Source organism: Triturus cristatus, chromosome 11 (genome assembly GCF_964204655.1).
Source record: "Triturus cristatus chromosome 11, aTriCri1.1, whole genome shotgun sequence".
Lineage (NCBI taxonomy): Eukaryota > Metazoa > Chordata > Amphibia > Caudata > Salamandridae > Triturus > Triturus cristatus.
In genome coordinates this window covers 987,671,905-987,685,394 of record NC_140594.1, presented here as the reverse complement: position 1 = coordinate 987,685,394, position 13,490 = coordinate 987,671,905, and the positions used below count along the sequence as shown (strand labels likewise).

Here is a 13,490-nt window from a genome sequence, read left to right as displayed (position 1 = left end):
CAAACCCATGCACAGGTGCTGAACCCAGCAAAGCAGCGGGGCCATGAGCCACATTGACAATGCAAGTGACACTGCATGACGATTAGCATGGCTGCAGTCCAATTATCATGACATGGTGCAGGCCACAACACTGAGGTGGCTGAGTGTGGACCACATCAGTAAAGGAACAGGTCACACTCTGACACATTCATGTGCACAAACAATCCCTGATGTCATCTACCTTACGTCTATGTTGCTCATGTTGTGGGACTTGAGTCACAGGGTGCATCTCTGCATCAGGGTGGCTCATATCTGACCCTAAATGACACCCGCAATTTCATATTTGACCCCAAATGACACCCTGGTTTTCTTATTGAACACCAATGACAGCCTTCATGTCATGTTTTTGTACAAATGTGATACGTTGTAGGTGGGATTATGTACTACATTTGACACCCTGAAATGGCATTCCGAATGCGTGACACCCTAAACAGCCTCTCTGCACAGAGGTGACATCCCCACCATCTATTTGCTATTCGTGAGATTGTTAGCACTTAATGTTGTACTTACACTTGTCAGAGTGATGTGCTATTGCAGAGGACTGACATGCATACAGGGAATGTGTGTTGCAATGAATGTATTTGCACATGCTGTTCATATGGTCATTTTGTACTGTTCCATGATTGCTAAGGACAGTCACAATGTGATGTGCTCATGCGAAGAAATTGTTAATGATTGTGTTCCTTCAGGCTATTCCTGCAGTAGCTGCAGTGGGGTGTGGTCCAACTGCCTCATCTTCCTCATCATTGTCCGGTGCATCTGGCACTTGGATCCATGGGGCGTTGGTGCGTACACATATGTTGTGCAATACACAACATACAATGATCATCTTGCACACTATTTCTGGGCTGTACAGGAGTCTTCCACCTGTGATGTCCAGGCATGACAAATGTGCGCTCAACAATGCCCCTGGTGCGTTTGTGTGCCACATTGTACTGCCTCTGGGCCGGGGAGTTTGGGGCTCGGAGGGGGGTCATCATCCACGGGCAGAGTGCATATCCTTGATCACCTGTGAGAGGTAAGTGAGATTAGTGTAAATTGGTGGTTCTGCATGCTGTGTTGGCAGACTTATAAGTTTTGTGGCATGTGATTTGTGCGACTTTGTGATTCATGTTTGCCATGTATTGCTTCTGGCAAATGTGCGGGATCAATGTGCATTACGTAGCCTCACAACTGCTCCTCCCTCCACCGAGCCTATTTACTTGTGTGCGCTGCGCGGTTGCATCACTTGCACTCCTACGGCACACCATTGTCATGCATGTCTGCGCATGTCCACAAGCCTGACAACAACACTGTAATATTGCCCGTTGAAGGTGGGCGGCAACGTGTGTGTAGACCTATGGTAAGGATAGGGTGGACACAGATGTAGAGATCAGGTCTGGCTGAACTCGCGCTGCGATTGAAGCTAGGTCTTTGCCTTACGCTGCAGCTATGAAGATACACACAACAGATGGCATGTATGAGCCAAGACTTCGAGCGGTCCTGCGCTCCTTTATTTATCCATTCGGGCTAGCCTGCCCTCCGGGTGCATGCTACATTGCAACATTGTCAATTAAGGGCCGGGTGGCGCAGACACTACAAAAGGCACACACCATAGTTACTTTTGTGGCCAGCCCGGAAATGAACCACGCCATGAGCCCATAACTGAACCACGCCCAGAGCCCCGGGCTATTTATTCACACTCCTATGCTGGACTGGTGTATGCCGGCCCATCCCACTACGCTTACGCTTACAGGGGGGCGACATAGCTACATGTCCAAGGTATTCCCCACTGTCTGAGGTAACATGGTTGCGTCCACTGTCCGCAACACTAGAAACACCATCAGTATATGTCCACATGGACATGTCTGTGCTCTGCATACTCAAGACTGTACAGCACATCACCGCCACACTTGGCATTGTGTACATTCTCATTCATGGGTCACTTGCCTCCTTCGCACATTCTTGGTTCCCACCTCTTCCCACATTCTGAAATTCTGTGGCAGAGGGGCTATGCCTTTGTTGATGGTTTGTCTACAAGTCTGGCCCCTGTTACCACAGTTACTTGTGTTGTCGTGTCTGGTAGGTGAGCATGTTGTTTGGCATGTTGTATGTGATTTTGTTATGTGTGCATTCCCACAGTTGTGAGTTGTATGATTGTGGAGTTGAGGTGTGTGATGTGTTCCGTTGGTACTTGCCAACGAGCAGTCCATTTCCATAGGTGCCATCCTGAAAGCGCTGGTTGATGATGGACTGTCAGAAGATGTAGGAATCATGCACACTGCCTGGGAAGTTGGCGAAGACATTGGTGAACAGTCCCCCGGTGGTCCACTATTGCCTGCACATTGATGGAATGCGCGTACTTTCTGTTGTGGTAAATGTGTGCAGTGTTGGCAGGGGCACAAGTAGGACATGTGTGCAGTCAATTGCCACCAACATGTGCGGGAAGCCAGCTATGGCATAGAAGCCTTGCTTGGTTTCCAGCTGTTCCTGCGCAGTGTGGGGGAAGTGAAGGTGCTGGGGTATCAAGCTGATGAAGGCATCCAAGACATGTGTGCAGAATTGTGATAGGGCAGGGATGTTGGTTGTCCGCTGTGTTGGTACCGTCAGCCTGTGGGCAATGTGGGACAGGATGCGGAGGATGGTTGTCCTTTTGAGCCTGTAGTGGGCAATGACATCCTCTGGCGTGAAGTCTCTGAGGCTGGTGCATTTTTAGAAGGTCCGCTGTCTTGTTCTTCGCTGCCTTGGTGGTAGTCCGGGGGGGCGGTCCTGGGGTTGGTGGCGGTGGGTGTTGTGGCCCTCTTGGGTCTCCAAGCTGCATGATTAGCAGCTCCATGGCATCTGTTAGTCTTTTTAGATGTGGCTCTGGGCTGGGCTCCCTTTCTACTGCAGGTTTTTGTCCTACTTAAGACCAGAAAAAAGCAGGTCATAAGTCCTTGCTGCTAGCGTGCCTTATTGCCTGCTTTTGGACAGCATCACCAATCTGGCTGGTCGTTGAGAATATCGCGAAGTGGTGTTACCGTGAATTTTTGGATGGCAGCGCCTACTCTGCATATGATTAGCGTTAGTTGTCGCTGTCAGGCTTGGCGATGTTTTTAGCGGCAGCTATTGCAGGCAAACTGACGATGTCGGCTGTTAGCGCAGGCTTGTGAATAGGGCAATAAATCTATCATCACTTTTGTGGTGGAAAAGGCCGCTAAATTGGCGATGTGTCCTTGAGAATATGCCCCAAAGTATTTTGCGCCTCTTTTATGCAAAAATGTTTGCATTGGAAAGTAATTTCCATATCAACACTTTGCACTGGTTTGCACCACTTTTGATGACTGTGTACTGGTGCAAAGTGTTCATACATCTGGCCACTTGGTCCTACACTGGTCATCCAGTGAACATTTCATTTTGAACTAATCAGATAGTGCAAATACTGCTGCAAATTGGCTGGTTAGCAGTGCAAAATGTATCTATCCTCTGTGTAGCCCATGTAATCTGGCCCTAACATATTGAAGTACTTTTAAAGAGTACAGAACACTACTTTCATCTGCACGTTTGTCCTGATGAAGGGTTGCAGGTACTGACATTAGCGTTGCTATGCTGTTGGCCTCTCCCTATTAAATGTTCATCTTATTAGGCATTTTTTATTAGGCTTTGTTTCCTTCACATCAATATGTTATTTCATTACCTGCATATTTTTAATCGCCTATGGAATGCGTTATGGTTATTAGCATATCCAGCCCCTCCGCCCATCCCGGCCAATCAGGAACTGTGTGACAGAATCGCAAACTTTTTCTTTGAAAAAGTTGATGCCATCTTTTCATCCTTCATCAATACTAAGATTAATACGTTAACCACACACCCTCCTGAGGTAGAGACAGGATTTAATCCCGGAGCATTTTTAACCGAGTTTGCCAAAATCACCACAATAGACATCTCCAACGTTCTGCTGAAAGTGAAAACAGGTTCGCCATCTGACCCATGCCCAGTCTCATTTTTAAAACGAGCAGCTGACCCTGTTGTCTCCACTCTGACGTCCATTATTAATGCCATGTTTGTGGAAGGATACTTTCCCAAACTCTGGAAGGAGGCATCAATACTACCCTTGCTCAAAAAGCCGAGTCTGGACCCTAAAAACGTGAATAATTACAGACCTATTTCCCGACTCCCCCTTCCCACAAAAATTGCAGAGAACGTTATGAATGAACAACTCAGCTCCTTCATGGAAAAAGCTCAGGTATTAGACCCCACACAATATGGCTTTCGTGGTGGCCATAGTACAGAAACTGCACTGCTCAAATCGACAGAAGAGATCAGAGCCATTATAGATCAGAGAGGAAAAGCAGCCATGATTATGTTGGATCTCTCTGCTGCCTTTGACACGGTCCATCACGCTTTGCTGATGGACCGACTGCGGGAGATCGGAGTACATGGTCAGGCATGGAGGCTATTGAAATCATTTCTGTCAGAGAGATGACAGACAATTACCTCTGGGGGAATTTGCCACTAAAAATTACTCTCTCCCGTGTGGGGTCCCCCAGGGGGTCATCATTAAGCCCTACACTTTTTAATGTATATGTTTCACTTCTTGCTCCCCTGATTGACTCATTCGGTTTTAATTTGAACTCATATGCAGACGACACCCAAATTGTGGTGTCACAAAGGCCAGGAGAATTGCAAGGAACAGCATCCACATTTCATGATTGCATGATAGCAGTGGGGAACGGGATAGCCCAAAATTGTCTTAAATTGAATTCCAGTAAGACGGAGGTGGTTTTATTCAGCAATGATGCTAACTTCTGGACCCCAGAATGGTGGCCAGACACACTAGGTCCTCTTCCCACACCGGTCAAAAAGGCTAAAAACTTGGAAGTCTGGATGGACAACAAACTTAACCTCAAGGATCGGGTGAACGCAGCAGTCTCATCCATCTCATACATTCTAAAAGCCTGTAAGAAAATCCTGCCAGTCCTGCCCAAAGATAGTCATTAAATAATCATCACGGCTTTAGTAATGTCCAGACTGGATTATTGCAACAGTTTATATGTTAACATCCAGGAAGGACTAATAAATAATCTACAACTTCTGCAGAATGGTGCAGCCAGATTGCTGACTGGCACTCCCAAACATGCCTCCACAGCAGCAGAAATCAGAAGGCTCCATTTGCTGCCAGTGCGAAAACGGATACAGTTTAAGGCTCTGTGTACAGTACACTAGGCATTCTATTAAACTGGACCCAACCATCTCAAAAAGCAATTCCAATGGTACAAACCAACCAGATGTTTACGCTCTTCTGATGCTAAACTAGTGGCGGTACCTTTTGAAAGAAAAAAACAATTGGGGGGGAAGAAGCTTCACGGTCGGGGCTGCTAAGGCATGGAATGGACTCCCGATGCATCTTAGAGCCATGCCAAGCCTACTGGCCTTTAGAAAGACTTTGAAGACTTGGCTCTTTGCTAGCTAGGCTCAATTACTGGTTTACCCCCCCTCTCACATTTGGACCCAGGTAGGACTTCATGCAGCGCCAGGACACCCTCGGGTAGCAGTTCGCGCTTTAGAAATATCAATAACATTAACATTAACATTGCTTGCCTGGATATATATATTCTATGGTAGACGCTGTGCATATTTCTAATTTAAATCCACTACCTACTCTATGCTTCTTGATGTGACCTCTGCATGACCCCTGTGCTTGTTATTTTGTAGCAAATACAGAACACTTTACCCCTGATTATAAAGAACCAGGTGCTAATTCCAAATCGCGTTGCATTTGCCCATGTGTCAGTTGCCCATCTGCAAAGTGGGCACCCTGTGCTATTTGTGCATAAATGAGGCCCTGTGTTTTCTCTCACTTAGTGCCCCCTACCAATCCGCATTCCTCTCCCTTTCCACTGTCACTCTAGCCCCTGTTGTGCATCCTGCTTGTCGCATAATATATTTAAATATTATATACCTGCATGTTTTTTGGGAAATTTGACCCCCCCCCACCCCGCTCCCAATCTTACTGACCAAGCTACGTCCCTGTTCAAATGACTGGGATTGTGAATTTTAACAACATTTTGCATGTTTGCTCCCTGTAACTCCCTCTTTTCCACTTTAGCTCCTCAGTAAATAAAAAAAGAAAATCCACTATGTAGACCTATTTTCCCCATTTGTAAGTTTGTGCTAAAAAAAAAAACTCCACTCATTTAGCTATTGGAATTTTGGAGCACAATTTAAGGTTCACATGAAAGAGAAAAAAAGATGTTAGTTGGGTCCGGAAGGGCCGTTCAACAAGTAAAAGTTGCAGCACAGCCGAAAACTGTACAATGATTCCTTCTTTATGGTCGCACTCTTTTTGTTAAAGACAGAATGGGAAACAAATTGTTTTGACAAATCTGGCGAATTATTTCTTGTCCTTGGCCTTTTAAAGAAAACTTTCAATTAAGATTACGTGCAGCTATGCGGAAAGTAAGAGAAGATTCGATTAATTTATTGTAGGTTTCTACTGAAAAGGAGTAATTTCTTCGAAACCAAGACTGCATACATGCTCAGAATATATACTCGAGAAATGTTTTTATTAGATTTCCAGGAATCCATTAGTTAACTGTCACATCTGGTTCTGGGATGGATTCTGGTTCCCTTGCCAGGAAATGCTATCATGCTTTGCACACATTAAAGTTGAAGACAGGCCTGTGTCAGTGCTCGTTTTCCCTTTAACAAGCCTGGAATTATTCACTAGCCGAATGTAGAAAAACGCATTACAAGTTCTAAAGATGCGAGTATGTGAGTCCTGGGAAGACCAAATCATCCAAGGAGCTTTCTCTATGACAAATGTCACCCATATATCTTCTTATAGGATAAAAAAACTCCCACATAAGATTTTATTTTAATAATCTCTATATTACATGTGCACATGTGCATGCCACTGGTCCAATTTGTATTGACATAACACAGTTAATTATAAATATGCATTCATTGTGATAGAAGTACGAACGTTATTGTCTTCTAACATATTTTGGCGGGCATTTAGCTCTTGCTGCTGGTGGTCAAACTCATGCAATGCAGTTTGCACCCATTCGCAAGCACCGATCAGGAGTTGACCAGAAATAGCACCCACTCCTGTGTTTAGACAGGCAAGCCTCAAGGGCATACCTGATGGCAATTGCCTATATAAATCAGTTGCACTGTGGTAACCATGTATGCAAACCAATTGCAAATACAGTTTGCACAAGTTAGTCCCAATTTTCTGATATAGGCAATATTTGAGTTCATAATATACTCGACACATAGCCATCCCCTGTTGAGCATGGCTGTTAGAGATGGGATATCCTATATCATTTTTTAAAAAATACAGGAAAATCTTTAAGGGTAAGTTATGGTTTATTCTGCTCGTCACACTTTCATTTATGCTTGAGATAATTTAGCAATTCCCTCGAAACTACCGTTTACCTTAGTTATGATTATGAACATACGTAGCAAACTATTAAATTGGCCATAGCGTGTGCTCCTAACATACAAACCATAACTAGTCCATTAAATGCACTGATTATGACCTGACAATAATTATACTGATAAATAGCAGACAATAGCAATTTAACATTATGAAATAGCAACACATAACCAATGAAAACATACCACATCCATAGTGAAGTCATCCATGATATCAATGGTAATGTGATATGTAATATATTCAGTAATAGTTTTTAAAGCACAAACTAATCACCCATAAGGGTCTCAAGGCGCTGGGAGCCGTCGGGAGATTAAGTGAGCTATTTCCCAGAGCTAGGTGATGCTGAGCAGAGCTGCCTCTGGTGCCAGGGAACGAACCGCGAGCCCTGTGCACCGGAGTCAGCCGCTCTGGCCGCTGCGCCACGCCTCTCCCTCCATGTCATTTGTCATGTCGTGTCACATCATGTGTGAGTGCATACGTAGTGCATTTGAGGGGGCCATCTATGGTTTTATAGCTTGGGTGTGAGTTGTTTCCGTCAGTCACAACAGAAGCCACCATTGCTACTGGATAGTTATAAGAATTAAGGCTGATTTTAATATATCTAAAAAGAACAATGACAAGTCTAAAAAATGCATTCTGTACTCACCAATTCAGCATCGTTGCTTACAAGACTGTAAGTGTAGGAGTAAGGGTACAGCAGCAGCTGACTGTAGGAGTGAACAGTGATGTAGCCGCGGATGGTTGAGAGATGGCTACGAATGAAGTTAGCTAAAGCCTTTGTCTCCTTTTCTGATTCAGGTGCTGGCCCACAGTATGTCTCATCACATGGATTTTTAGAAGCACCAGCAGCTGTAAAGAGGAATATACTTTACTCAACTGACAGTTTTGACAACAAGGTGTGTGCTTGAAATAAAACATGTGTATAAGTGCAGTGACCCTATCTGAATTGACCTCGTCCACTCAGTCCCAATCTGTGTAGGCTCTATCCAGAACGACCCTATCATCAGTGAGGATGCCTGTGTTACAAGGATGCCTGAAGCATGGTAGCCAGTGAGAGCGGACATATCTCAGTAGACGAGGCACATTTCTGCTCCCTCCCTTCCGCGCAATGGAGCGCAGTGGGTAGCCTTGCTGGGTTGCATGAAATGTTAGTACAATCGGGCCCAAGTGTTTGGTTGGTGCAGGCAGCTCAGAAGGTTTTGTTGGCATATCTAAACTGTCTTACTAGGTTGGTGACCACAGATACATCACTTTACAAGAGGCACTCCTCTGAGGGACTAAGGGTGGGACAGGTAACTGATGAATAGTGAGTCATATCCAGAAATTCGGCACTTGTTGGTAGAAGGAAGCCCCACCATAATGGGGGTCATATGTAGGCTCAATCCGGGTTATGCGAGGGAACCCCAAGAAAAGTCACTCAGGAGATGGCCTTCAGAAACTAGTAAGTAAATATATGCCTTTTGTGGGTGAATTTTGAAAAAAAACCCTAACCCTAGTGGAGAAGTGGAACGAGAGAGTGGTCTCTCTGCGGGCTCTATTCTGAAGAAAAAAAGAAATTAAGGCAAAGCTCACATCATGGGATGGGGCTCAGCATGTCAATGTAGACATATATAATACTTCTGACACCTAAAAACCTAAATCTCAGACTGTTGTGAGAAGGCATCCAACAATGTAGATGAGTGTGCATGCTCATTACATCCAAGATCTACACCAGGGTCAATATTGTGGCCTTTCCCATAAGCCTAATACAATAAGGGCGGTAATAGACAAAATTGCAAATATGAGAAATTAGAATAGTAGTTTTATTCTTTCAGTTAAATCCACATTTACAAGACTTTTTCCATAAAGACTCAAAGTCACCTTACAACATACAACTCATTATTTCCATTTATTCCATGTGCTCCCTTGATACAGACAAACACTGGTCTTGTGCAACTTTTGCTCAGAATTGCTCCTTATAACTGTCTCTCACTGGTTTTCCTCATTTAGGCCCACATGCATCAAAGCAAAAACCGGTCGCAAACGGGCAGATTCTCAGAATCTACCCCTTTGCTACCGGTAGTTTTGCATTTGGGATGCATCAGGGGTGCAACAGGGTGTCCTTTTGACACCCTGGCAACCTTGAAATTGCATTCTCAATTTGCGATTCTCTAATTGAGAATCGCAAATTGAGAATGTCTTCCCATTCATTCCTATGGGCCTCTAGGCCCCTAAGAATGAACGGGGAGGTATTCCTTAATTGCGACTCGCAATTTCCCTTGCACCACAGACCATTTTAACTAGAGCAGGGCTCTAACACTCCAATTTAATTCAGTGTCCACTGTTCATCTTTCTTTGTCTTGAGTACTTACACTGCACAACATTTGCATTAGTAGACATTGTTGATATTCTCTATGACGTGAAAGGATGAGCGCATGATGTGCTTTGTGTTGAAAAATAGGAAATTGTAAGCTTTTTAACTGCTGGAGCAGTGCATTTCTACTCATGTTTGGGCCCCCTCTTGCTTGAATAGATCTGTCCTAACCATTTACCCTATACTGGCTACATTTGTACATCAACAAATCAGGATGTTTCAAAGTCACCAGAATCAGACACTTGTTTGAATTTTTAAGGGGCATGGAGGAGCGCAAATTGGTTGAGGGAGGACTCTCGTTTTCGCAGTGCTCTGAATTATGGTACACTAAGAAACCCTGGCAGTCAGAATGACTTTTTCTGTTTATAATAAAAAATATTGATATAAATGTAATTTATCCAAAGTACTTGAAATATAATATTCTGTATGGTTTTATTATTATTATTATCATCTTATTTTTACAAAGACTTTTAATAGCCAAGCAGCATATGCCCCAGTGACACTTTGGAGCAGTACTGCTTTTTGGAAAAGTAGACCTGGTATTTTTCAACTTGTAGTTTCTCTGCTAGTATTAGACATATATGGCAAATTCACATATGTATTTTTGGCCAATTACACCTGGAATTCACAGACCAGTGCGGAGACATCCACAGTAGTAAATCCCATGCAAGGGATGAGAAATGAGTATTGCAAGGCAACGTTTTCATTTTATCTTTGTGAACCACTGTTACATCTGGCATCTTTGGCGTGTTTCCCCTGCCCTTTTGCTTTCTCACCTCCTGGTTTTGTCTCAGTTTTTGCTGGTTTAGTGTCTCTGCGCACTTTCTCACTGATGTCCAGTGTTAAAGTGTAAGTGCTCTGATTGTAAATTGTATTATGGATTGGTGTTTCCATGATTGGCATATTTGGTTTACTGGTAATTCCCTAGCAAAGAGCACTGAGAGTGCCAGTGCCTGTAAATTAAATGCTGCTAGTGGGCCTGCAGCACCAATTGTGCCACCCGCACAAGCAGACTTTCAAAAGGATCTCAGACCTGCCACAGCAGTGTCTGCTAACAGTTTTTACTGCCATGTCAACCTGGCAAGCGCACCCACTTGCCAAGCTCTAACCTTCCCTTGTATTACATGTAAGTCACCCTATAGTAGACCCAAGGTACTCCTATGGGCAGGGTGCAGTGTATGTGAAAGGTAGGACATGTAATGTTATGGGTGACATGTCTTCACTGTGAAATACAGTGCATTTTGCTTTTCACTATTGAAAGGCTATCTGTCCCATAGGATAGAATGGGAGTTTGCTTATAATATCTTATGAGTATATCTTCCCATTGGGACAAGGTAGAGAAATTGAGTTTAGTATGCCTGAACTCAGAATATAGAAATGCGTCTTCTAGTAAAGATTATTTTCATGTTCTGTGTTTGAAAATACCACTTTTAGAAAGTAGGTATTTTCTTGCTTATCCACCCTGTGTGCCTCTGCTGGTTTCTGGATTGACTGTCTGGCTTTAGAGTGATAAGAACTGGGGATGTGCATTCTCTTCAGACAGCCACTGGGGGGTTTGAGGTGTGTCCTGCCTCTCATGAATGAGCCAGGGCTCGGCTGAATAGGCCTAGGCTGCATTTAGAGTAGTGGGAGGAGATTTCTTTGTACCTGAATTGGACAATGCTGTCTCCAACCCTGCCAGAAAGCAGGACCAGGGAGGACCGAACTGGTTTAGGTTTAGCACAGACACTCTTTGCCCAAAAGAACAAAGAGAAACTGAGTATAAATATAGGGGCCCAGACCCCACAACTTTAGAACTTGCTTGGATCAAGGAAAATGCCAAGAAGATGAGCTGGAAGAACTTCCAGGAGGAGTACTACCCCTTTGTTGTGTTGTTACTTTCCTGGGTTGGCCTGCAGTCGCTGCTTCTGCCTTGGGAAGTGAAAGGACTGGACTGAACTTTCTTCACTTGTCGCTGAGTATCTCCAAGGGCTTGAAACAGAGCTTGCCACCTGATCACGAAGTTTAAGGGACAGCAAAGACTTCACTTACCTCTGGAACCATGGCTTTCAGTTGCCACAGAGGGGGAAAGCAGCCGACACCATCACAGACTCTGCTGCTGGCTCCTGCATGTAGGCACCGTCGCATTTTGCACCGCAAACCTCGTCTCAACTACGATGACGACCGACACCAAGACTTTGCTTACACTGCAACCTCTGGGCACCGCACTCTGCATCACCTTGCTTCACTCCACCACCCTGGTCTCACAGACATTGCTGCACACTGACCACAACACCTGTGACTGCACCGTGGTTTGAGGCACCACTCGTAAGTCACACAACACACCACCCCATACCACACCACAGCCTGGGTCAACCGATGCCAGCTTCCATCAGCCTTCACTGCGGCTTACACCATGACCTGTCAGCACCGTATCGAGCACTGCCTTGCTTCGTACTGCAGCCCTGGTCTCACCGATGCTGCTGGACAAGCATCACCGAGCCACTGCCTGCACTGCGACTTGAGGGCACCGCACACCGCACCACTATGCTTCAAATCGCAACCGCGACGGTCGCTGCAACCGGCCTGCACCGACGCAGTTGGCCGGAACCAAAGGTACTGTTTACACGTCTGCTGACACTGACGCCAGTCCGCACCGATGTGGTTGGCCGGAACTGTTAGATTCTGTTGAATTCAATACCGTGGTAGCCCCAGACTGAGCTACCAGCTTTAGGGAACTGCATTTTAAAGTCCTTGTTGTACAGTACCTTTTTTTCTTTGCTGTATGATGGTCTTTCATCGTTTGGTCTTATTTGCACAGACAAATATTGTTTATTTTTTTTTAAACTGGTGTGGTGTCCTTTTGTAGTGTTTTCACTCCATTTCTGTGTGTTACGTGCAAATACTTCATACACTGCCTCTGAGATAAGCCTGACTGCTCATGGCAAGCTACCAAGGGAATGAGCAGGGGTTATTTCAGTAGTGCATCCCCCTTATCCTGACTAGGAAGAAGGGTCCATAGTTGGATAGGACAACAATCTGCCGACTAGAGACTCCCATTTCTAACAACCCCAACAATGTGCGTTTAAGGTCTAGTCATAAAGTGTAATCTGACTCTTTCCCACCATAGAAATCATAGAAAAGTTACAACAGCCATTCCAAACAACTGCAAGAAAAGGAGTCTACATCAAAGTATGCAAAAGAATTAAGTCACTCTTGAATAACCAACTATGCCAGAATCTCTTGCATAAAGTAAAAGCAAATAAAAATTAACTGCCTGTTCGTTTGTTGTGGGAAAGCACTTTGCTCCCAGAATCCTTTAAAAAAGTGGTTAACACCATCCTGAAAAAACACAACTTTGCTAAATGATAAAGAGGCCTTTGGAGCTAGATCCCATGCATGGATGATCCTAGGAGAATACAAATCCCTTCAAATTCATTCCTACCTAGAAGACGGGTGGCCATTGCAGTTAAAAGAGCTTTTTATCAGACACCACTTTGGTTCCCTCCCATGGGAAATGGCCTTTACAACTTGGGCTGAGTCATGCGTGCCATTTCTCTGCAAGCAGAACAATGCTTGTCTGAACCATGCATCTGCCTTAAAGACACATTTGCGTGGTTTCGGCAGATAGCGGTCTAGTGTCCGGATGGATAGGGAGAGGAAGATGAGGCATCGGAACAGTAAGCTCCGGACGGGGACAGGTAAGTGGGACATTGGCCA

General features: G+C 44.7%; 1 protein-coding gene across 1 annotated transcript in view; it reads right to left on the bottom strand.

The window, feature by feature from the left end:
- The window catches only part of LOC146785786 (carboxypeptidase B-like), a 46,904-nt gene that overhangs the window by 5,976 nt on the left and 27,438 nt on the right, over positions 1-13,490 (bottom strand). Inside the window, exon 9 of the mRNA XM_085635045.1 lies at positions 8,085-8,287. Within this exon, the coding sequence (XP_085491171.1) occupies positions 8,085-8,287 (203 nt within the window). The remainder of the gene's footprint in view (positions 1-8,084; positions 8,288-13,490) is intronic.